Below are 26499 nucleotides of genomic sequence, written 5' to 3'. Positions count from 1 at the left end.
TAGAGACGGGAAGGAGAGGCGGACGACGGATGATGATGATGGGCGACAAGCAGCAGTGGCGGTCGATGGCGATGCAGATAGGAGGGGACCGTGGCGATAGGTGGTTGGCGGTGGTGACCAACGATGTCGACTGGCTGTTGTCGATCATGACAAGGACAAGCAGCAGCACTGTTTGGCGATGGCCAACATTGGCCAATTAATGACAGGAACAGGAGATCTGAAAATCACCTAAATCTGACGAATTAAGAATATATACTGAAAATGAACTTAAAAAATGCAATATAATTGAGACCAACTGCAACAGTGATGCTCTGAACTTTGAATAACTGCTCATTCAATATAATAATTTGCAAGGCATAGTATAAATGACGTTTGCTCATGTATGAACTCGCCTCTCTCATTCATTTTGTATTTTTCTTATAGCTAAAATAATATCAGACTTTACCAATTCAACAGAGAGCAATTGCATTGATTAACACTTGCAAACTTCACTATTTACAAAACATTACAATTGACAGAACTTTACAATGCACAAAATGGCAACTAAAGTGACATTTTAAGGTGACATTGCGCTTAACACTTGTTGCTGCAGTTTTTATATGTATAAAAGAGTAAAGGGGCATTTCATACAAACCACATAATTCTTATGTATTTACATATTTAACACCTAAATTTTCATATTTACATGCATAACAAGCTCAAATGTTCAATATAACATCAAAAATATTACTATTACTCAACTTTTTAATGATGAAATATATATTTTCATGCATATGTTTATAACACTACTGTTATCAATCTAGATATGAAAGTTGAGGCGTTAGATACATATAAATACATAAGAATTGTGTGGTATGTATGTAACTTGAGTAAAATATGCATCAAGAAAAACAGTAGACAAAAGTATATATGCCCCAAATTCCAAATTATTATTACAAAAGTAAATATGAAAAAACCTACACTAACTTAAAAATAAAAACAAGGCCCATAAAATCACATAAAAGATAGCTGACAGAAAGCTTCATCACCTTTGCAATGCAAGATAGCTAAGTCCAATAATGCTAACAGCAAGGATCCCAAAATGCATGATAGACATAAATATATCAGCAATGATAGATTCAAGAAAAATATCACCATAAACATTTAATAATTTCGTAGATGTAATGTGTGTGAAGCTCCAATTAATACTTCTTGATAAAAAGCTAGGGATATAATCCACATGGTTTCAACTTGCATAATATGTATTTATTAATAAACAAATAAACTCATTAAAGAGAAGTAATCCACATGGTTTCAAGGTTAATCCGGATAAATTGTGTACTTTTAAGCCAAATAGTGAAGTGGGTATTCTTCAAGGTATCTATCAATAATAACTCCAAGGAAATATTGATATAATATAAATTTCTAAAAAAGTTTATTTTAATCAATTTTAAAATCATGAAACTAAAAAATTTCATTAGGCATTTAATTATGAAATTGTTAGTGATCTATCAACTTCAATAAACTAGTAACTCAAACTTTATTTCAAATAAAGCTTATCTGGAATTGAATGGATTTCAACAAGCTATCTTTGGTGAAAATAGGCTATTCAAAATTAACACAATCCTAACTGTATGTAAGAACAGATATAGAGGTCTACTCCATTAGACATTTGGCCTCCTCAAGATTCTCCCAAGTTCTCTTGGATGGTTTGGGGCTGCTAGCAGGTTTTGGAATGTTAGAGATTTGTTGATTCCATAAGAAGTATCAATTCTTAACATTTTACACTTTATCCACTACGATATCTAACTTATTCAGGGTTGAAAAAGGTGAAACAAAGAACCAAGGCATTTTTGTTGAGTGAGGTGAAGTGTAAGCTCTGAATGGTTAAAGACATAAGCCTTAAATGAATTCATATGTCATGAGCCATCGACAAATTATTTCAGTTCATCATACACAAAATTACATTATAAGAAAAAGAATGCAAACTTTAATCTTAAACCTTAACCTAAAGTGAAGTATGAAATAAGATTCAAAATAAGCACTCAATTATAATTTCAACATCTCATGAGGATTGGGAGCCAAAATATTCTATACAAAAAGATAAATATTTATTGAAAAGAACAAAAAAAACTTCTATAGCCTTCATGTAGTAGCAAAATAACCATGGCCTTCACGCATGCAAAACCCCCACTAGCATGCAAGCAACCCTACTCATCATTTGCGCACAGACAATGTCACCAAACTAGAGCGCTCTCTCTTATTCCAGTCTCACAATTATAACATAAAATTTAATCTAAGAAATAAAAGTTATATTATTAAGTATTTAATATAACAAAAAAAAATAATTTTATTAGGTTTTGAATCGAGGCATCCAGCCTCAGATGTATGTCAAAGCATAAAATTTCAATTCAAATAAAACAAGCATAAACCTTGCCCGGGTCTTAAATGCATATGCCGCGAGGTGATTTCTAGATGCTTCAAGGTCTCGAATGCCTTTTTAAACTATCCGACTATTTTATGGGCATGATTCAGTCTAAAATTTTAGCTCGAGTTTAAACCATGCTTTTAAGGTTAAGATAATTAGGTTGACTAAGCGGATTCCTATGATTTAAAAAGTCAGTTTACAGTCTAGGCTAGGCTAAGTTCCCTACATAATCAAGGATAGATCCCAAATATGAAAATTAGGTTAAGTTCTATTTTATATGGTTGATTAGGATGGATTGTTGACTAGAAAGGTTGACCATATGCTTCCTCATCAAGTCCACTAATAGTATGTTTGTTTCGGTTGTGGCTGTATTAAATCTCAGTTCATAAGCTGTTGTGAAAAATCTGTTGTTTAAAAGTTGGTGTTCTAGAAGTAGTAGACCTGTTTGAAAAATAAAATTTTTAAAATGTATTTTGTGGATAAATATCTGAAATATCAGTCTACTCATATTATATAGAATTCATAGTTTTTACAGATGCATGTATTTCTCATATTCAATTATATTATTTAAACAGAAAAAAATAAAAAAAAGTAAACTCAGTTAAATTGTAGATTCAAGAATTGCAAGAGATAATGAGAGGGACAAAAACAATCATTAAGGATAAAGTGATTTGATCATCCAATGAACCCGTGCAATCAGGTTTAGACAATAATTTATTTATTTGTTCCTTCCTGATAACATATAAAGGAATACAAGTTATTAATTATGATTACTGGCTATATTAACAAAATTAGATATAAGTTAGGGGCTTTTACATACATTACATACCACCCAATTCTTATGTATTTACATATATAAAACCTACTTGATTTGTTTACATTTATATCATCCAAATCATTCATATCACATAAAAAAAATCATCATTTTAATTAAAAAAAAATGAAATACATCTTTTCATGTATAACTAAGGTGACCTGTTAAAATTTGGGTATTCAATATGTAAATATATAAGAAGTGGGTGGTATGTATGTAAATATAATGCCACATTAACGTCAAAACAGATGATTGGCTTTATATCAACATTTTTTTTTTATAATTTTATTTTGCTAAATTAAATTTAATCTAATGTCCGTTTTAAAATTTCATGGAACTTGAGCAGTCAGTATTTTTAAAAAAGATTCTAAAAAACACTACACCTTTACCATAATTCATGAGATCACTATTATTTGGCATTCCCTGTGAACGAGGCGTAGGTGAAACTGAAATCGAAAAAAACCAAAAAGCGGATGCTGGGAGAGGCTTGCGGTCGTGAATCCTAGTTTTCTACTGCGCGGCAAACACATTGTTCCGAAACAAACTTGCAATCAGACGACAAGAAACGCGGTTAAACCGTAAACGTGGTCCGAAAAGCCAAAAACAAACGCACAGTAAGTTGGAGTGGGGTAAAGTTGCCAAATGTTTAGACAAGTTAGTTGGCTAATGGGTTAAATATGTTGTATGGACTAGGAATGACTAGGAAAGGCTTTAACCTATGAATCAAAGGTTGACTCACGATGGGCCTACAACAAGTTAGGGTAACAAAGAACTAAGGTCAAGATCTAGGTTTAACCATATTGGGTGTATAGAGCACATTAAGAGATGACCAATAGAAAATGATTTAAAAGCTAGACAACAATTTGAACTTGGACAACATGAGATCGAAGCTGTAGTAGTAGGCCTTTTAGAGGTAGTTCAGGGTGAGGTAGATCAGTCTTTATTTTGGGTTGTGTGTAGAAGTCGGCAAGATGGTTTTGGGTCAGATGGAGTGCTCATGAGGCTAGGTTGAGCACAATAGCATACTAAGGTGTACTAAGGTATGCTAGATTAAGCTCAGCTGAGCGCTTCATGGGTTAGTTAGTGCCCTAGAGTGTTCTTGAAGTACACTAGAGTAGAGTAACCTTGGTCAACCAGAAGATGACATGGAAAATTCCTGGGTAGAGTAAGACGGAAGTTTAAAGTTGAGAGGAGTCACAAGATTTAATGCAAGATGAAGACATTAACAATGACGTCAGTAAAAGATTAGACAAATTGTCACAATCAAGTCTTATCTTCTTTTTTTTTTTTTTTTGCCCTCTAATTTATTGCCTGTATGTTTAAAAATGAAAACACGATGCTAACTACTAGTTGTTCACTTTATTGCATGATATATTGAAAAGCTTATATTACATAAAATCATGAAGTGCCCCTCTAATTGATACTCTAGCAGATCTTAAACGATCATTGATTTTATATGAGGATTATAATCGCATAATTCAACAAAGTTGAAAATATAAATTTTAGAACAAAAAATAATAATTTTACCATCAAGAGTTAGTTCACAATCTCTACAATCCAGATAGCAAAGGATGTTTGTCTCCAATATCCATGGCATTTTATGACAAAAGATAAGAGGGGCATTTACATACATACCACCAATCCTTATGTATTTACAGAACACCTAAAGTTTATATTTTACATTTAAATTTAATCCCACCAAAAATTTTTTTCCAAAAAAAAAAAAAAAAAAAAAAAAAAAAAATCATACATAATTTTAACTTTTACAAAGTGAGAGATGCCTTTTTCATGCATAGGGAATGTGGTATGTATGTAAAAATTGAAATTTAGTTGTTAACGTGTAAATACATAAGAATTGTTTGGTATGCATCTAAATCTTTAAAGATAAAAACAAAAGACATGTTTTTCCCTTACCGTCAAATAAAATGGCACAGCAGGAAGAACCCACTCAACTCACAGCCTCTGCTTTATCATCTTCTTCCTCCTTGCATGCAACAAGCCTCCCTTCTGAAAGTTCACATAACTGGATCCCTAACCCCAGTTGCCTGCGCAGCTTTTTCACCACAAACACCTCTGGCTCTTCACATATTGTAACAACAGTACCTTTCCTGCCAAGTCTTCCAGTTCGACCTGCTCGGTGAGCGTAGTGAACCGAATCTGTAGGAAGATCCAAGTTCACTATTAGATCACAGTCTGGCACATCCAATCCCCTAGCTGAAAGCTCATTTGTGGCCAATACTCGAATATTACCATCCTTAAAATTTTTTAGGGTGGTTGTTCTTAAGAGTTTGCTGAGGTTTCCATGTAATTCAGCTGCCTTTATTCCCCTTGCTTCCAGTTTAAAAACAAGGTCCTTCAATGGCTTTGTGTGGTTCATGAAGACAATGACCATCTTTGCATCCAAAGCATGAATGCATCTTCTTAAAGTGTCAATTTTGTGCTGTGCCTTGCTAACACAGTAATAATGATTCAAACCAGGAGGCAAGCTTCCAATGGCAGCTTGAGTTACTGAGTTTTTAGTGGCCGAAGCGGAAGCTATTGAGCTAACTCCAGAAGCAGAGAGGGAATCCAAAGAAACAACACCTTTGGCTCTAACCAATAAAGGATTTGTTCCCCAGCTTCTTGCCGCTCGTACAACAGAGAACGGAACCGTTGCCGATACCATTATGGTTTGCCGCTCCGACCACTTCGCCAGTGGACCGAGAACAATAGTCGAAGCTGCACCAGGCTTTCTTCCAACATGTTCGAGTATTCTATGCATGTCTTCTCGATAGTTGAAAGACAAGAGCTCGTCAACTTCGTCGAGAACCAAAAAACGGCAACCATGAGTGTGAAGCTTTCCGGCTGCTGATATCTCTGCGATGCGACCAGGGGTTCCAACGACAATAAGCGGTTTATTCTTCTTCAGAGCTTCTTCCTGCCTTGAACGGTTTGCACCACCAACAAGCTGCTGAACAAACCTTTTAAGCGGGGGACCAAGTAATCTCTCCACCTCTCTAACTATCTGCATGCCCAACTCTCTTGAAGGAGCAATAATGACTGCTTCTATGCCATGCTTTGGGTTAAATTCAACTTCTTCCTCATCATTAGGTTCTTTTAAAGGACCAACCAAGGAAAGAATGGGGAGAAGGTAAGCGAGAGTCTTTCCAGAACCGGTATAAGATTGAATGACAACATCATGTTTTTTTATAATCGTAGGAATAGCAGCACACTGGACTTCAGTAGGTACATTCAAACCTTCTTTCTCTAGTTGTTTAATGAGCAGAGAAGAAATACCAAGCTCAAAGAATGACTTCGCAGCGAATGGTGCTTGTATTTCAACAGAACTTTTCATAGTTCTTTTTATTTTGTCCGACGAAACTCTCAATGCTATGTTTGATTTTCTAGGTGAAAAAGTTTTCTCTTTCTTTGGAGTCTCAACTTCACAGTTAAGGGCAAAGCTTGAGAGAGAAAGTGGCTCATTGTTACGATCATCTCGTCCCTTCAACAAAGAATTATGATGTAGTTTAACTCTGTTATGTATAGATAATCCACCAAAGGAAGGGCATTTTCCATGAAAGCTACACAAACTTGTAGATGAAAATGCAAGCAACCTTCTATGTGTATGTCCAATTACTGCTTCCATTGAGAACTTAGCATCCAATGAATCACTGGAACCCTTTCTAAGAACCAACATATTTCACAATTTTAGTGAAATTCTAAGAAAAAAACAAAAGCTAAATAATGCATGCAAAAGAATTTACATTCTTGAATGAAAAATCATTAGGAAGTATTAAGACAAATAAAAACTAGTATTCCTCCATTCAAAGGTTGCATTGCATCAAAAAACAGGCTCCTCACATGAAAAATAGTGCGACCGCATAAGGTTCGCGGTGAGCTCAGTATGTTCCAATTCCTGTTAGTTGTTAGCCTGAAATCTTCTTGGTAGAATCAATTCAGTTATGAGTTCCAGGAAAAAGCTGAAGTTGAGGAATTTCATTTACAAAGTTTAACAAAGTTAAAAAACTATTTTGCATCCAAGACAAGTCTATTCTTATTCTAGAGTCAGCTAAATACCAAACACACAAGTATTTCTTCTTTACTTGAAAAACATAAAGAGCTCTACAAACTCATAACTTAAAGAGCTCTACTAACTCCAGATCATTTTCAGGACACAAATCTAAGTTGCCTGCGTGATTAAATGAAAAGAAATAAAAAAGTCTATAAATAAACAATAAAATAATTTAATTAACCCTTCCCGCCTGTTGAAGCCCGCTCGAATGCGTAGTAACTCCCGCTTCTACTGGGTTACAAGCAAACGAACCAAGGGTAATGCCATTCATTCGCTCGTTCCCCGCTCACTTCAAAAGAACCGTTCGAAGCCACCAAAATCCCTCTCCATTTTGTCGTCCTTCTGTTCGAAATCCACACACACAACAAAAAGGTAAAGCTCTTACTTGTATTTCTTCGTCGTTTTTTCTTCTCTGTGCGCACATTTCGTCTCCCTGCCTCACTCACGACGAAACAACCGAAGCCTACACCGAAGACCTTTGCTCTGTCGCAATCTCCGCTGTTGTACTTCACCACGCACAGGAAATACGCTCGAACCTTCTGTCTCTTCCCCGACCCCGTCTCACGCACGATTCCCTCACCTCACTGTAGCAAACGCATTGTCAAAGGCCTCGCCATATTTTCGAAGCCCTGTCCGCCAAATTTCTCACCGAGACCCAACCTCTTGCCTCCTGAGCCACGCGCGACTTTCCTTCTACGCTAGCCTTGCGCTGATTTGTGCTCCTCCTTGCCGCGCCTCCCAAGCAGGCGATTCACGCGATCCTCTGCCCTAGCCCTCACGATTCCGTAAGCTTGCCCTTGCCACACCTCCGTCCAAAGTTCCTCGATTCTCACCCGGATTTCCAATTTTAACAATAGACCGGATCACTCAATTTTAGAGGGAAAATATTTGTGTCCAGGGGTTATATCGGGGTTATACCCATCTGTAACCCCCTATAATCTCTTTGTAAACTACCTGTAACCTACAAATAAGTTCCGCGCTTCTTTAATTTCACCGGTACAAATAAGTTACACGGAGGTTACAAGTGAGTTACACGGAGGTTACAGAGGGGTATAACCCGGATATATAACTCCCCTGTATCCCTTGAATAACCCCTGACGCACGCAGCGCTGCGTACGTCTTATGCACATAAATATTTTCCCTCTAAGCGTTTGAGACAGCTTAGGCGTTTCAGGATCAGCTGCTTATTCGGCACGAAACCTGCGTTTAGTATAAAAACCTAAACGCGATTTCAGATAAGCTGGCGAAACGTGCGAAACAAATGGTAAGACGATGTTTTGAAAACGCTTTTTTAAATGACGCCCGAACTTATAAGCTGCCCCCAAACGGGCCCTAAATTGAGTGATCCGGGCTATAATGAAAATTGGAAATCCGCAGAGTTCGAGCAAGAATCGAGAAACTTTGGACGGAGGTGTGGCAAGGGCAAGCTTTCGGAATCATGAGGGCTAGGGTAGAGGATCCTGTACCCCCTGAAGATGTGGCTAGGGCAAGCTTTCTGCAAGTATATTGAAGACCCATCGCACTTTTGAGATCGCAGGTTAAATATTTTTTTTATTCCCTGATTGTAGTGCCTTGTGATACTGACTAACGATTTTTGAGATAATTGGGAATGTTGACACTCTCCCGTGCCCCCCTAACGAGGGTTGATGTCGAAATTTTGAGTGATTTGAAATTATAATTAATTCAAAATCATTAAATTTTTGAACTTGCAAATATTATTAAATATTGAATTATTTGGACTTTGAAATGATAAAATAAGGGAGATAAAGAAAACATGAATTGTGAATTAAAAGCTAACATAATCTACAACATTATTATTCAAGTCATTTCAAGACAATAAATTTATTTATAGTAGACATATAGATGCTTGTGAATAATTTGATAACCCACCAATTAATGGGATTAGACTTTTTTTTTTTCCTTTAAATTCAATCATAATTGAAGAAGATCAAATAAAAATATATGTTCTAATATAAAATAATCTTTATGTGATTTATTTAAAACATAAATTGGGGGCAAGCTTGATTGGATGAAGCTTAGGGGGGCTGGCAATTGAATTAAATATGAAATATCAAAATTTGGGAGCTTATGAGCTTGCTTAAATGTTAAATATCATAAATTAAGGTTAGATTTAAGACACAAATGTTATTTTTAAATGCTGAAAAAAAATTAATATTTTAAAATCCAACAATTGGATTCGCAACGTGTCTACTAGCAAACAAAGAAAGACCCTTTTAAAGCCTAATATGGAATTTTGTTTAATTCAAAAAACTCTAATATTGCAAGCATGTAAAGTTTTGAATGATCTCATATACCAATCTTGGGGATTGCTTCTAAGTTAAATGTCATATTTTGAAATTTGTATTTCTAAAACTTATATGAATAATAGGCCGAATACTCTAGAGCTACAACTGCTTCAACACACTTAAGCAAATAAATCAATTATGCAAAACTTTAATATTTTGCATAGTTTAAATGATCGTGTAAATCCTTAAAGTTACCAAAAATCTTCTAAGTTATTCAAATATATAAAGTTAAAATTATACATGTTTTCCAACCAATATATGGAATGCTCAAATACTAAGTTCGAAAATGTTGCGTGGGCAAATCAGACAGCCTTGTCCATAAGATATGGTCGTTAGCCACATTTAACTAGTTTGATCATCCTCCTTGCAAAGACTAGAGTTGGCGAGTCTAGTAATTTTGAAAAAAATGTTAAATTCTTAAAATAGGAATTAAAAACTCCAAATCACCTAGCCCGATCCTCCCGCCTATAAGGATAAGAGTCAACAAGACTTATACTTTGAAAATTTTAAACTAACACAACTAAATGTCCCATTTTTTAAATATAAACCTTTAAAATGTTCAAAATACTGATGATGGTCGTGTTGATCTAGGGTTTCAACCGGAGACATCTTTTAAATCAGAATTTTCGAAATAATCAACTAAATTTCAAGCTAAATTTCAATCACTTAAAAGCTAAAAGTGAAATTTATTCGTCCTCCGCAACAGTTTGTCGAGACTGACAAAGTTTTGATTGACTTCAACTCATAGAGAGCAAATGTCATATCAAATGCACATATATAGTCACAATCAAAACAATTGCATGTCAGTAAAGATGTAACCCGAGTTCTCTGTTCATGTGGTTTTGTTGTCAAAGGATACCATAAAATAACAGTTACGACTAGAACCTTCTAACAGGGTGGTTGCTGCCAAATGACACCATTAAATTACAGTCAGAACTGCAACCCATGATTGCTGACAGGAATACATCTGTTGGGCTGGGTCAACTACCTCCTCTGACTACTTAGATTAAGAACCATGACGATCTAAGACAATGAAACTATGGGATCTTGATCGGGTTTCGTCTTCATTTCCCCACCATCAGCTTTAAGCTTCAAGTGATAGACTTTATAATTTAAAATATTATATGTTTACTATTATTATATGTTGAATATTCAATTCACCTTTGTCAAAAGAAGGTAGATACTTGAATGGCTCAAAAAACACCACTTTTGAACATAAATTATATGCTTTTATGCTTTAATTTTTAAGAATAACAATAGAACTGCATGCTAGAAATCACCTTTAAAGCATAGTTCGTTTAGTATAGACCTCTTTTTCAATTTCTTTCAATAGACATTCCTTAATTTTTTTGTTTCTAATAAGCAAATGCTTGTTTTAATTGTTGGTTTTTGAATGCGCTAATTTAAAATTTGGAAGGAGTGATTAGACATACATATAAGAATTGTTGTTTTATGGTTTTTTTAAAATGGTTAGCCTATAAGAAATTTGCATCATGTTTATAATTTTTTTGTTGACTTACAATATTTACTTGGTACTTATATTTTAAGTTCATTATGTGCCAACATGTCTAAGGCGAATGAAGGGAGTCCGTCTGCTATGTGGGATAAAGAAGTAATAAATATTTTTTTGTGATCAATGTATTAAATAAATAGAACTGGGAAATAGGTCAAACAAACATTTTAATAAGGAAGTTTGGCAAAATATTACGAAGAAAGGTTGACAAAATATTACGAAGAGGTTTAAAGAATTGACTGGTAGGGATTACGACGGACTAAAATTCAAAAACAAAATGAGACCAATTGAATAAAGAATGAAAAATTTGGAAAGAGCTCAAATATATTATTTGTCATTAACAGTGTATTTCATAACAGGAAAATACAATTTGGTTGATTTTGGATATCCTATGCAGAGAGGCTATCTGAAGCCATATCCAGACACTAGATACCATATTCCTGATTTTGAGAGAGCAAATGACACTATCTGTGGTAGAAAAAAAATGTTTAATAAACATCGCTCCTCTTTACGCGAGGTAATTGAAAGAACATTTGAGATTTGGAAGAAGAAATGGGTCATCCTACGTGATATGTCGTCATATCTATTTCCAAAGCATTTCAAAAGCAGGTGCATATTGTGGTGGCAACAATGATACTTCATAACTTCATCTGAAGACATCATTCACGTTCAGATACGAACTTTAGTATGGCCGGTAACGATCAACTGGATGTCTTTGAAGAACCATCAGCATTTGTGGTTGGGCCTTCAGTCAATGAGGATGAGATTGACTCTAATAAATTTGGGGTTCATGACGTTGAGTGTGTGGCTGAGATGACTGCTTTGAGTGAGTCAATCACAAATGTTATCTATGACAGTTGATCCACCAAGCCTTCTTTATTTCGTACACTATACGTTTATTTTCGTCTGCATGTTTTTTTGTTGTTTTTTTTTTCAGGATCTAACAATTTTTTTTTGTTTCTTCTGATACTCACGAGAGTATGAGCACTATATGGAGCACTATATGTTATCTTTTTATATGTTATCTTTTGAACTGATCTGTGAAGATTTCTGGGTTCTGTATTATATACTTTTGTTCTAATTTTAGTTATGTTGCAAACAACTTAACCAAACAGAGACAGAATGATCATTTATCCAAAAACAGCTCCCAGTAAGTTGTTTTGAATAAGCTGCCTCAAACAGCAAACCAACTTATTTTGATAATCTGCAGATTATCAGAATAATTTGCTTATCAGCTGATTATAAATAATCAATAGCTGTACTAAACAGACCCTTAATGACTAGCCTTAATCAAAAGCGTTCTCCCGTTATTGAGAAAGGTAATTAACCATAGGGGATTGCGCCTATGAAAACCTCAAACGCCAAATCAAAAAATCTTCACAAAATGAGCCCAAAATCTCTGGGTAGTGTCTTATCCATAATCTAATATGTCTTCTGAAAATTTGACCCTCTAAAGCTCTCTTAACAAACAAAAATAGAAAAAAAACAGAGATTTATCGAGAAGTGGTCGAAATTTTCGAAGCCCATAGTATTGAGCAACAAATTAAGGTTAATTTTCCAAAAAAAAACAGATTTCCTTGAAAAAAACTTTATTGATTGCCATTTTAGCAAAGAAGACCCATTTGTTACATAAACGGGAGATGAAAAATCTCAAATGTTGTACTCAACAACGATCAATAATAAAATTACAAATGGCATAACAAATAAATTAAAAATAGCCAAAATAAAACATACAACTTCTACCATGTAAATTCAGATATTTTAAGAAGACCAACAAAATGAACAAGTCAAACAACCTTCTCTACTACTGCAATGGTATTGCAATTTTGTTGAAAACCCAATTACAAATTACATCCTAACTAAAGATATTAATTTAAATTAAAAAATTTATGCATACACACACTACACACACGTCCTGAACTTTCTCTTCAAGCAACAACTGCCATGGCATGACAGTCTCGTTGAAAGACAAATTATACCTTACATATAGGCCCAAATATTTTTTTGTTTAAATAAAAAAAAAAATACAGACCAGTCATCAGTTTTCACTTCGAGCAATATCTGGCAATAAAGACTATTTATATATGCTATACTTTAGAGTCATCAAGCTTCCCTTTGAGCAAAAATTATCACTCAATCTTATTAAGAGATCAATTATAAATCACACATTGGGTAATTTACTTTTAATTAAGAACCCACACAAAACTACGCACAAGTCCTCAACCTTATCTTCATGCAATAACTGCCAAGCAATCTTATTGAAAGCTCATGCATATTGACTAAATGTATTACTCCATTGAAAGAAAACAGCAAACACATGAGAAACATGCAAATCTTGTCATTGAAATCTTGTTATAGAACAAATTGTAAATCTTCTCTTCGAGGAACAACTGTCATAAAACCTTACTTTATAGCTAAGAATATTGTTTTGATTCAAAACAAGCACATACCTATTCGCATGCCCACTCGCACCCATTTGCAGTGCACACAGGAATGCGCACGCACACAAATAGAAGTAGCAATGATTCACAGAGATAAAAGTTCCAACACTTAGCTCAACATCCAATGTAAAATTGAAACCTACTTCTTTGTTTTAAGAAAATTATAACGAGGCATATATGAATTGAGAGAACAAAATTGTTTATCAGAAAATCGTAAATGAATCTCAAATGCTCATAATGGCAAGCTCAAGGGTGGTTGATTGAGGCCCAACCGAGGTTTGTCCAACTCAAGAAGCCCTTTGGCCTGTGTGCCCAAGCATGAAAAAGTAGGCAATGGCCGACTGATCGGCCACGATACTGTTGTTCATATAGTTCCCAATAGTTAATGTACCACGACCCACAAATGACCTAGCTAATGGCCTAATTGGTTGCTTGCAAGTTCCAATCGATCATAAAAATTAAACAACTGTCACTGCCTTTTTGATTTACCATGAAGATAATGTTCCACTTTACTTACATTTGATTTTGAAGATCTCCAAAAAATGAAGAAGAGCCCCATGACATTCTCTGAATTTAGAGTTCGAGACTGGCGATTTTTGTTGAAGATCTAGAACGCTAGGACAAAATTTTCAATACAAATTCAAATGTAGTTTCAGCATTATTGTCCCCATGATCATCCCAACATTCTATTTGGATTTATTTGCTCACAATTTCAATATCCATGGCGCTAAAACAAATATGACATTCCAACATCTTCCCATTTATAGCAAGTATTAAGGCTCCATTGTAGGGAAGTAAATTCATGCTCATACGTAGAGATTGAGTTCCACATGAAAATAACCACATTCAAATTATCAACCAAAACATGAAGTGTTTACCAAGTAATTAGAAAATCTCAAATTAAAAAAAACTAAACTAAACCAAAACTCGAGTCAATCCGATATGATAAGCAATTGAGTTGTATCGAGCTACTGCCAATCAAACATAAAATGGGCATGATGACCAAATTTGTTTGCACTGACCTATGAAAATTATTATTAGATACGAGTCATTGATGGAAGAAACAAGAATCTACTAATTAAATAGGTTAACTTTAAGGTTTCAAGTTGGCCCTCACCTGACTTGAACCAGGCCTAATATTTTATAAATTTAAGGGACATGAACTTAAACTTGGAGTCTACATAGGTTGGGCCAAGATCAAAAATTTGCAGCGCTCTAATTGGGTTATCATATTAGGTCTAATAACATCACTCTTCATGTCCAACACTAGATAAAATGAGAATGTCTCACAGATCAAGAATATGAGCTGTCATGGTCTTTTAAATGTCATTGAATTAAGCCTTTGCAATAGGAAACTATTGTTTAGGTTGTCATGATTGTATGGAGAATGGTTAGTGAAAAGTGAGAGATGTGTTGTAAGAAAGCAAAGAAAGGAGGAATTATGGTGCACAGCCGAGATTTTAATAAAGGTAAAAAATGCCAAACATAAGCTAGAGTGGTACTTCATATTCTTCTGTAGATCTTAATGATGCATTGCATGTGTTCTTGATGCTCCAATTTATGCTCCATTTATATTATCAAGAAAAGTTAAGAGTGAGAAAAAGAAAAAAAATTGATCTTGGAGAAAGAGAATACCTAATGGCTAAAATTAAGCTACTACTATTTGTATACATTTAAAACCCTACAACAAACATGAAAATATAGATGACAACATATAGCTATTCTCTTGTCAAAAGTTTGAGATAAGTTATGGATAAGATAATCCCCTCATCTTGATAATACCCTTCTATAATTATAAAAAATTTCTTGAAAGCAAACTGCAAAACATCTCTCCTTTTGCTAAGTTGACCCTCAACCTTGTGAGAGCGATTAATGCAATTTAGTTTGAATTCTTTTGTTGTTTCCTCTTAAATTTAATGTTGATATTCAAGTAGACTACATGTAGCCTTATGTGCTCCATACATCCATTTGGGCTTTAAGTTTAGCCATGATCCTAAGTACAAGTATGCTATTTGACTCTTCCTGAATTACAGCACCCTATTTTTTAGCTGCATCTACAAATGGTTAAAAGATATGAGTATAACTTCAAGGCCACCTATGTTGGCTATGCTCTATAGTGGTGATTCGTAACCTAGGTTATAAATATACCTCCAAATAGAATTCATTTAGCATTATGTGTTCCAGGCACCCATTTGAACTATGATATTGACCATGGTCCTGAGTTTAAGCACGCTATTTGACTTAACCGATTGATGTTAGAGCCACCAAGATTACGGCTCCCTATCTTTTAAATGAATTGCACCCAGAAATGGTTAAAGTTATGAGTATACCTCCAATGTCACATGTGGTGCATTTAGCATTATGTGTTCCATGCACCCATTTGAACCATGATATTGGCCATGGTCCTGAGTTTAAGCATGCTATTTGACTTAGCCGTGATGTTAGAGCCACCAAGATTACGGCTCCCTATCTTTTGAATGAATTGCGCCAAGAAATGGTTAAAGCTATGAGTATACCTCCAATGTCACATGTGGTAGATTTTTTTATGGAGGTCCTTCGTATCCTAACATCATCTAAGTTGCCAAGATATTGGTCTATTCTGCTCCAGTTTGGGTTAGCAGGAGATATACTTGTTCTTCATATTCTGCCTCGAATGACTTCTCTTAGATCTCTTCCTTTTCCATGTCTACTCTAAAACTCCTAAAACGTTAAAAAAACGTAGATGAAGAAAATGAAATGCTGAAATTTATAGCATAGTCAAAAGGTCACCTTCGCTAGTGCCAACCATGCTCCACGTAGAATTGAAATGTACACTAAATATTCTTCCTTATTAAAAATTTTGAAAAAAACTTATATTCCAGCCTATGGTACACAACATGTCTATTCAGTAAATAAGAATTCAGTAATATTGTATAAGAAACATCTTGCAAAAGACAAACGACATTAATGACTAAACAACACTAATTAATTGTTATGGAATTAGGCATTTAAAAAAAAAAATTATTGAAACACTCAATTTTTGGGATAGAGAAAATTTTCATTTGGTGAAATCTATGTAATGGTTTTAAAGATACTATGGAAGGACTTAAACAATTTATCCCTACTTGAATTGTCAATTTTGAATGATTATTTGAGAATTCTTGCGGCGCTTCAATTGTATATATTAGAGAGTTTTAAAGTCAAGAATAATCAATTATTGCTTATTGATCCAAGAGACTCTCCTAGTTTATCAGGGATTGAATTAAGCATGCAAATAAATTCATGATTAAGCAATATCAAAAAGATCCAATGTAATAACTGAAAATAATAATAATAATAATGATAATAATTAATCCCAACAACGTGCGGGAGTAGACTTGTGTGAAATAGGAGTCGTATCCTAACCGAACGAAAGAAGGAAGAGGCAAGTTCATGTGACAAGCTTGTGCTTGATTAGTTCTCTCGTCGAGCAAGGTTCGGCTAGAAGAGAAGAGTGTGGGAGCAGGAGTACTAAGCCGAGCTTTAAGAAAGCAAGAAGGAAGACAGCATGAGGAAGGAGTAGCTTTGAATGCAGAAGAAGTCAAGCCGAAGCTCAAGGGCAATAAGTTGAATTTTATTTTTTAATTTATTTAATTTAAATTAATTTTATAACTACTAATGTTAGCTTATACACATTTATAACAGAATAAAGTTAATTAAAATTTACATAAGTAAGTAAAAAATAATTCACCATAATTACAAAATATAACTAAATCATAGTAATATGAATCTGTATGTTTATTATAGGCATCAATTTAGAAGTGTTGAGGTTAAAGAAAAATCAAAGAATAAATCAATTAACATCAATGTGAGTGCTCGTGTTTTTATGCTATAATAATATTTTTACTTCTAGATTAAATGCATTTACTATTATTGTTAATAGTTATACTTATATTGCTATATACTTATGATTTATGATTCTATTGATTTTTTTTTCATATTGTAGGAATGACACGTACTTAACATTATTTAAATAATCATTTATATTGAATATTATACAAATATATTGACTATCATACAAATGAAAATGAAATAATCATTATTAGATATTAATTAACGCAATGTGATTGTATGTGAATGATTGACCGTAATGAAGTTCACCCATTTATGATACTAGAAAGAGAAAATTAAGGTACATGAGCACGTAATTGAAAAATGATATTGATATTGAAGTATCTTAATTGGTAAGGTTTTAGATGCTGCTCCTATGACGATTGTATATAAAATAATATAGATATGAAAACGATATCATATGACATAATAAAAATTTTGAAATATCCTTATCAATCATATTCATAAATATAAATTATCAACTGCTCTTATACTAATTTATTTAAAGTTTAACTGACATGCATATTATTTTCTTTTTAATTGTGTTATTGTAGTATAGGAATATGAATATTCATTGTCTTTGGTTGGTTCAGTATATTTAACATAAACTTTTAAAATATAAAATTTTATGTAAAGAGGATCAATAGAGAAGGGAATATCTACATAAGACGCCACCAACCACAAATAAGGTAAATTTAATTGTATTAACTATTTCTTTTCAGTAATTGTTCTTTCATTTATTTTGGGAAGATTAAATGGTAGTTATATAAAATGTAAATAGAAAAAATATAATCTTTCACCGTTCGACCGTCTGTTGTCGTCTTGAAAAATTTCAAGCTTCGGGCCGAATCATGACATCTAAAGTATCAAGAACCCAAATAAATGATTTAGATAGTTTCATACCGCCAAACTAAGGATGATCTATAACTAACTTTGTTGTGAAAAACGACAACAATAAAACGAAAAGCGGAACGAGAAAAATTACACACAGAAAAACACCAGAGTGGCACACAGATTTACGTGGTTCGACAAATTTGCCTAAGTCCACAGAGCTGCAGAGAATTTTATTTCTTCGAGGAATTACATTCGAGGAATTACACCAATTACACCATCGAGCACCTCGACGTTTACAAGAAAATCTCTATTTTCTTCTCTCCCTTCCTCTCTCTCTCTTCCTTTCTTTCTCTTAGCTCTCAAGAGGACTTAACTTGACCTTGTTTGACTTTGCTTCTCCTTTAAGTCAAAAAAGACTATTTATAGAAACCATGAGATCGGTAGGTAGGTGAGTGGTAGGTGGGAGGTAGGTGAGCGGTAGGTGAGATGATTTCTATGAATCTGCCGTAATAGGAAGTGGACCGGGTCTCCACATTACTCAACAATTCTCCCACTTGGGGACTAAGACATTGAATGCATCACCTACTAGCTGCATCATCTACTAGCTGTATCGACCTTTTCCTCAAACATGATATTCTTCACCTCTGCAACTCAAAGCTCCTTTTTTCATGTCAGAAGACCAGCTGAAGTTGAGCACAACTTCAGCTTCTCATGAGTAACACCCTCAGTTGACATATCACCGTCAACGTAGCCTTGTACCTCCATTTCCTGGGTTACTCATGTATCTGCTTATAACTCTCACTGCATGAGTAATATCATGCTCTTGCTGAAAGTCTTTTTCAACAAGTCCAGCTTTGCACCTTTTACTGTCATCAAACACAGTCTTCACTCGGTACACACACTTGTTGTGCAATGGCTTCTTCCCTGGTGGAAGTTATATCAGCTCCAAGTCTGATTCTCTGGCAGGGAATTCGTCTCCTCCTTCTTGGTCAGCTCCCAGTTGCTTGAATTCTCATCTCGCAAGATTCCTTCATAGCTCTGTGGTTCTCCACCATTTTTCTGTACAAGGTCTGGTTTTCCTGTCTTTGACACTCTACCACTTTTCAAAAAATTGACCTTCTTCTGCTTCCCCATAATGCACCTCTGACTCATGTGTACACGTCTGAGTAAACATGTAGTTATATATAGTGTGTTAGTTTTCTTACCCCGAGTCAGTACTAATGCTCCTTTGGTAACCTTCCAGGTGCTATCTGAGAACACTACCGAATGACCACCCTCATTGAGCTGCCCAATAGAGATAAGATTTTTCTTCAACTCAGGAACATGTCTGACCTTTTGCGAAGTCCATTTGCTATTGTTAAAGAGTGCAATATCAACGAATCGCAAGGTCCCCCATCCCCACCACGTCCAGAGTTTTTCCATCAGCCAGATATATCTTCTCAAAGTTACCTGCAACATAATTTCATATTAATTCCTGACAGAAAGATGTATGAAAGGAAGCCCTGAATCCAGTATCCAATCATCAACAAAACTGTGAACTGTCAGAAATATTGCACCATGTATTTCTTCAGTTACAACATTAGCACCATCATTCTCTTTCTTCTTAGAATTTCTGCAGTTCTTTTTTATGTGCTTGCCACAATTCCAATTCCAGCAGATTGTCTGCTGACCAAACTTTGATTTTGATCTTCTTCTGTTTGAGTTTTTGTCATGTGATCTCCCTCTGAAATCAACATTCAACATCGAACTTGAACACGAGGTCTCGCCAAAATCCTTCCTGCGCATCTCTTCAGCCAAAATCAAATCACGAATATTATCATATTTCAGCTTAGATTTACCTGCAGAATTACTAACTCCCATCATCATGGCTTCTCAGCTATTTGGTAATGAAGTCAACAATATTAGCGCACGTATCTCATCATCAAAATCAATTTCAACATACGACAACTGATTTGTGTGATAGTGTTGAAATCATTTAAGTATTGAGCAACAGACACACCTTCCACCATGTTTAAGTTGAATAACTTTTTCATCAGATGCACCTTGTTATTCGCCGATGGCTTTTCATACATACCTGATTAAGCCGCCATGAGATCCGCAATAGCTTCTCCTTAATGACATTGTGGGCAACTGATCTCGACAGAGTCAATCGTATAACCCCCAGAACCTGTCGATCCAACAGATTCAATTCCATCTCGTCCATCTTTTTTGGTTGCTTTCGTAGTAACGAATGATGGAGTTTCTTCCCATATAGTACGTACACTATCTGCATCCTCCAATAAGCAAAATTTGTGTCATTGAACTTCTCAATCTCCAATGTCATCACTTCGTGTCCGCTCATCGTTCTTCCTTAGATTCAAACCCAATCTCGGATGTCAGTTGCTGTGAAAAAGGATGGCAATAAAACGAAAAACGAAATGAGAAAATTTGCACACAGAAAAAACACCAGAGCGACACACAGATTTACGTGGTTCCGAATATTTGCCTACACCCACGAAGCTGCAGAGGATTTTATTTTTTAGAGGAATTACATCGTCGAACGACTCGACATTTACAAGAAAATCTCTCTTCCTCTCTCTCTCTTTCTCTCTCTCTCTTCCTCTTCCTCTCTTCCTCTTAGCTCTCAAGAGAACTTGGCTTGACCTTGCTTGACTTCGCTTCTCCTTTAGGCCAAAAAAAGTTATTTATAGAAACAATGAGAGCGGTAGCTGGGAGATAGGTGAGCAGTAGGTATGATGTGGTAAGTGAGCGATATGTGAGAAAATAGATGAGATTCGTAATTATGAAGTTAATCAAATTTCGATGGATCGGATTTCCACATTACCTAACAAATCTCTCAAGTTGTGTGTCTGAGCCCATAATGAAAGGGGCAAGAACATATTTGGAATGATTTTAGAAATTTAAGTAAGGGTACCTCAAGTGTTGTTCCGTACCATAAAAGACTTCACTTCTCTGATTTTAACTACTTTTTGGCTCTTCAAATCAAACATCTTCCGTTGATATCCCCTAGAATGCTATATAAAAGCATCCAAAATTCTCTAATTTTGTCCCTAGAAAACACAGTTAATGCACAGGGACCTGTCAGCAAAAAAACAACAAAACAGAAGAGTTGACTTTAGAAAGGTAACAACAAAAGAAAGTTAGCAACTAGTGTGTTGTAGAAACAGTGGAGAGGGACAGCAGCACCCAACATAAATAAAAAATGCGGTTAGCTGGAGTCTTTAGAAGGAAAAAAAAAAGGCAGGTAATCAACGCCCTTGGACTACAAGAAAGAGCAAATGCTGGAGGGGGAATATTACCAACAAATGACATGACATTTGCTGAATGCTGGGAGAGAGAGAGAGAGAGAGAGAGAGAGAGAGAGAGAGAGAGAGAGAGAGAGAGAGAGAGAGAGAGAGAGAGAGAGAGAGAGAGAGAGAGAGAGAGAGAGAGAGAGAGAGACAAATAATTGTGAGAGATCCAGATTGAGATTATATTGCAAAAAAATACTTCCTATTTATAGATATATAACAAAGGCTTAGTTCACATCAAATCCCAAATAAACACCACAAAAGATGGAATCTTATTTACAAATAACAAACAAAATAAAGATCAAACTTGAAGGATAATTACAACAATATTCAATCCAAGTCTAAATTTGAATTCAAGAACAAATTTGATCCAAATAGATTTACAAAATTCAAAACTAGGCCATGATATCCTTCATTTGATATCTGATTGATGAATCAATCATGCATATGCACTACTAATAGGAAGCACTTCGATCTTAATAGTGTCATATGAGAATCACAACTAGACAATCTCTATCAAGAAATGGAACCGTTACAACCTCAAAAAACATAATTCTCTTGACATTTCCACGATTTAATGCCCAAAATCATAATCATAAGTGATCTAATTGAACTTATAAGCTATGATCATTCATTTTCCAATGGCAATTCAGCAATACTAATGTATAGTGGCTTAAATTCAATAATGTGAAAGTAAAGTCATTTGTTTTAGACCCATATAAGTGAATTCTCTAACTAGTCAATTCATGCATCAAAAATCTAAGTGTAAAGTATCCCATCATAAGAAGGAATAAAGACTTTGTCTTCTATCTGGAATGATCACATCCTTGCTGGGTGTTAGTACTATCATATTCTTCATTTCTCTAATTATATTTGTATTTGGCATGGAAGCAGGAAGAACCATGGTGGCCATTTGTTCTGTTAGTCTAACAAACTAATTGACTAGACTCATTGTAGAAACATTGTTTGCATTGTTTAGCTTTCTCTCTTTTATTCTTGTTCTTGCCTCTTTCTTGACTTTAGAATCATCTCCAAAACGAGAAATGGCTCAGCCTTCTCTTTATATCCCTATTTTGTAAATTGGTGTGTGCCGTTCAACAAGGAAAATACCCTAATACCAAATTGATCCATAGCAAACCTCTCAATATCAATGTGTAAGCCCACCATGAGATACTAAAACGGATTCATAAGATTTTAAGACTTTTTTTTAAGATTCCTTTGTCATTGCTTGATCAAACAAAGTTATCTCAAGCATTGGTTCATGGTGTACAAGCTCTCTCTTCTCTTGTTTTCACTCTTTTTCCACAGTTCACATCAATACGTTTCAATGAAAATCTCAGAATGCTGTATACAAGATTCAATCTTTGAATTTCCCTAATCACAAAAATGTCTGGATAACAGCAATAATACAAGTACAACATTTTCCCTTTTGGATGTTGTGGAAAGCAATCCGAATTTCTCTATTTGTCCTTGGACAGCACTCGGTTGGTGTACAAGGACCAGATCCCAGCAAAAAAAGCTTAATATCCCCCAAGTCAATTAAATCCCCAAGCATTCTAAAACGCACACAAACAATTTTATAATACTTACCCGGATTTATGATTTAGATAACTAAACAGTTTTCCAAATCTTCTCCATTAATATTTACAAATCCAAACTCACTTAAATCCTACTGGCATCCAAACAACTAAGCCAAACCCGGATTTTTAAGAGGGGCAAACAAAACCGAGCGAGAGAGGGATTAAAAGAAGAAAATGTGGATGCTATTCGTAGAGCTTGTGAAGTCTAGAGGAAGATATGGCGCGAGATAAGTCAGATTCAGCTAAAACAGTACAATTCACTCGGCGTAAAAAATAAATGGAGTCTCTGCAACTCAGAAGCTGCAACTCCTTCCAGGAGCCCGATGCTTGAACGATGGAGACGTAAGCATGGATACCTTATAAAATGCGGGGATAACGGAGACAGGGTAGAAAGAAATCGACGGCGATACCTTGGTTGGCTGCCGGAAACCCTACCAACGCCCTCGTTGCGATTGAGCAGTAGGTCATGCAATCCTTTCAATTTGATGTGCGGTGAAGTGGAGGACCGGAGAGGAGGGGGAAAGAGGATGGTAATTGCCAGGGATATTATCCTGCCGAGTATGGTCGAAAATATAATTTTGGGGTTTGAATAAAATTAAAAATTAGACTTCAAATTATTACTAAATTATTTTATAAATAAAAAATAATAATAATTAAGTAACTTTTAAATTAGTATTTTGTATTAAATAGTAAAATAATATATCAACTAAAAGTAAATACTCTTATAATAAATAAAAATTAATTAATATTAATGAATTAGTTTATTGAAATAAAATATTAAATATACATATTTATGTATATTAATATTAAATTATAATAAATTATTATTAAATAAATGATAAGTAAGTTTTAATTAAAATAAATTTATTTAAATATTATATGTATAAAGTATTTAATAATTTAATAGTTGAATAACCAATGAATTTGTTAGTAAACATTAATAAACGAGTTTAACTATATTCAAATTTAATCATTTAATTTTTGGAATATAATCATTTAATTTTTGTGTTATAAGAAAATGTTCAAACTTATTTATTTGTTGATATAAATAAATATGATCGAGTATTAATTGTCGAGTTTGAGTTATTCAGCGAGTGCACTGGTTCATTTATAGCTCTTATGCGTTGGAGACTTCAAGATTTTATGCTTAAGAGGCAATTACTTGCGTAGCACTCGAATCATTTTTGTTGATAAACTTAGCACCCTTGTTTATCTATTTTTCAAAGTCTCACTCAAATATCAAAATTCATGATAAAATCTTAACTCGCTTTTTTTTATTATCAATTTCTCAATTATTTGAACTTGTCACACATAAATGAATCAATTTAGTAGATTTAAAAAGAATAAAATACTAGATGCTAAATTTATAAATAACAATGTTTTGAGTGCTATGCTAGAGTGCTAAAAGTAAGTAAATAATGACATAAGAGATTTTAAATTTCATTTGACGCTTTGAAATCTTTATTTTCCTCCTTCAAGAATTGATGTTTTAAAAATAAAATTAATGTGTGCTGGAGAATTAGCGGTAGAGTAATGAATTATCGTCTCAACTTTGAACAAAAATTTAACACACACTCGGATAAAAGAAGTGATAGGTAGAGATACCATAATGTTTTGCATGGAAAGACTAGAGAAGAAAAAAAAAACACGGGATGTAGCCCAGTTAGAAATAATCAACTATAGTCAGATAAGCAGATAAGTACAGGTACGAGCTCGTGTCCCACAAGCGAAAAAAAGATCACGTAGTTACAATATATGTATGTTGTATAACACTCATAATTGGTTGCAGTTGACAAAACTTTGATGCATCATCCTCGAAGTTTGTCACTGCACGGTGTTCCAGACAACGAGTTGCTCCCTAGAATGTTTCGTTGCTCTTGTGACATTGTTATCTACTCTACATAGTGCTTCACTACTCTGCAATATTGGTCGCCACCACACGCAGTGTTTCATTACTTCACAACATTGATCGCTGTTCGACAAGGTTCTTCATTATTCCATAGTGTACACTTGATCTTTGATCTAGAACACTATACTTCAATTCAGTCTTCTCCTGATCCTCTTTCAATTATAGTTCTTAGCCCCCCTTCATAAATGGAGTAAGACTCTCTTTATATAGTATATAAAACGCCTCCCAACAAATAGGAAAGTATTCTTGATCATTCTATCGGACGACCATGAGAGATTCCCTTAATCAAAATATGATTATGGTTGATGAGTTACATTTTATTTTTATAGAATTTATAATCGATAAATTAATATGTCTGATAGATTTGAAAATTATTTATTGAATTTTTTATAAAAAAAATCAAGATATTCGTTTATTAACTCATTTGAATACTTGTTCAATTGTCAAAACAAATCAAGTCAAACAGTGAAAATTTTAAATAAATCAAGCTCGAGCCATATATAAAACCTAGACACAAGCACAAACTAAACATGAAAAACTTATAATTATACCAAACTAAATCTGAACTATGATATACTAGACTCAAATCGGCTTGAGTACAACCTTGGCAATGTGTGAGCGAGAGTAGCGAGGGATTCGACTTCGAGGAGGGTTTAATTCATTTAAGTTACTTTAAATACAGTCTGATCATTAAATTATATAAACCTGTATTTTTGGGTTGATTGTTATTTCTTTTTCATTTTTAATCATTTCATGTTGATCTAATTTGTTCAATTACTACATAATATTTAAAATTTTTAGGATATATAAAATATAAATAACAAAGTAAATTATTGGAAGCATTAAAAGGGTGCCTGACAAGATATATGTCATCTTCAATAATCATATCAACATCATTTTACACTCCCTCTCAATCCTAATAATTCATTTTATTTTAAAATAGGAATAATTACATAGAGGAACCTAACATATTATTATTAACAAATCAAACGCCCCCCTTAATTTTTTAAATTATAAAACTGATGCCTTCAAAATATGGGAATATTAGGGTCTGTTATATATAGCTTATTTGGTACGGTGACGTTTTGAAAAAGTATCTAACATGTTTGGGTAAACAACATTTCCACACCGCACATATCTTGGTGTGATAGCAACTTTCTGGCAACGGTCTTATTTTTCCAAAAAAAATAAAAATTTGTAATAGTCACCGCACCTAATTTATCAATAAATTATTTTTAATCAACTTATCAGTAAATTATTCATTAAACTGCAGCTGCCCCAAAACATATTAAGCCTAGATTTTGTTATATTTCTGCCGCGTTTTCTTTTTAAAATGAAAATTGCCGTCATGGCATTCAAATTGGATTTTAACATATCCTATCCACCGCCACCTATAGTCAACCCTGAAAGCAAAAAGAAAAAGGAAAAAAAAAAGAAATGAAGAAAAAGATGGTTTTTTCGTTAATAGCAAAAGTTTAGAGGTACGAGTCGCCCACGTAACCCTA

General features: G+C 34.3%; 2 protein-coding genes across 8 annotated transcripts in view; both read right to left on the bottom strand.

The window, feature by feature from the left end:
- LOC110028460 (DEAD-box ATP-dependent RNA helicase 47B-like) lies at positions 1-23624 on the bottom strand. Of its 7 annotated transcripts, none has more exons than XM_020730334.1 (3): positions 23496-23624; positions 21130-21293; positions 5057-6883 (listed from the first exon to the last, which is right to left on the bottom strand). In XM_020730334.1, the coding sequence occupies exon 3, from the start codon at positions 6844-6846 to the stop codon at positions 5170-5172; it is 1677 nt and encodes a 558-aa protein (XP_020585993.1). In that variant the 5' UTR covers positions 6847-6883; positions 21130-21293; positions 23496-23624; the 3' UTR covers positions 5057-5169. The 7 variants fall into 7 exon arrangements, with proteins under 7 accessions (XP_020585985.1, XP_020585977.1, XP_020585993.1 ...); XM_020730342.1 differs by having other exon boundaries at positions 21149-21293; XM_020730356.1 differs by lacking the exon at positions 21130-21293 and adding an exon at positions 7062-7138.
- LOC110019951 (probable glutamate carboxypeptidase LAMP1) overlaps positions 20553-26499 on the bottom strand; it is a 28946-nt gene continuing 22999 nt past the window's right edge. The window contains exon 12 of the mRNA XM_020717857.1: positions 20553-20597. Coding sequence (XP_020573516.1) covers positions 20553-20597 — 45 coding nt within the window. The remainder of the gene's footprint in view (positions 20598-26499) is intronic.

Source organism: Phalaenopsis equestris, unplaced genomic scaffold, assembly GCF_001263595.1.
Source record: "Phalaenopsis equestris unplaced genomic scaffold, ASM126359v1 Scaffold000002, whole genome shotgun sequence".
Taxonomy (NCBI): domain Eukaryota; kingdom Viridiplantae; phylum Streptophyta; class Magnoliopsida; order Asparagales; family Orchidaceae; genus Phalaenopsis; species Phalaenopsis equestris.
This window is presented reverse-complemented; position numbering and strand designations above follow the sequence as displayed.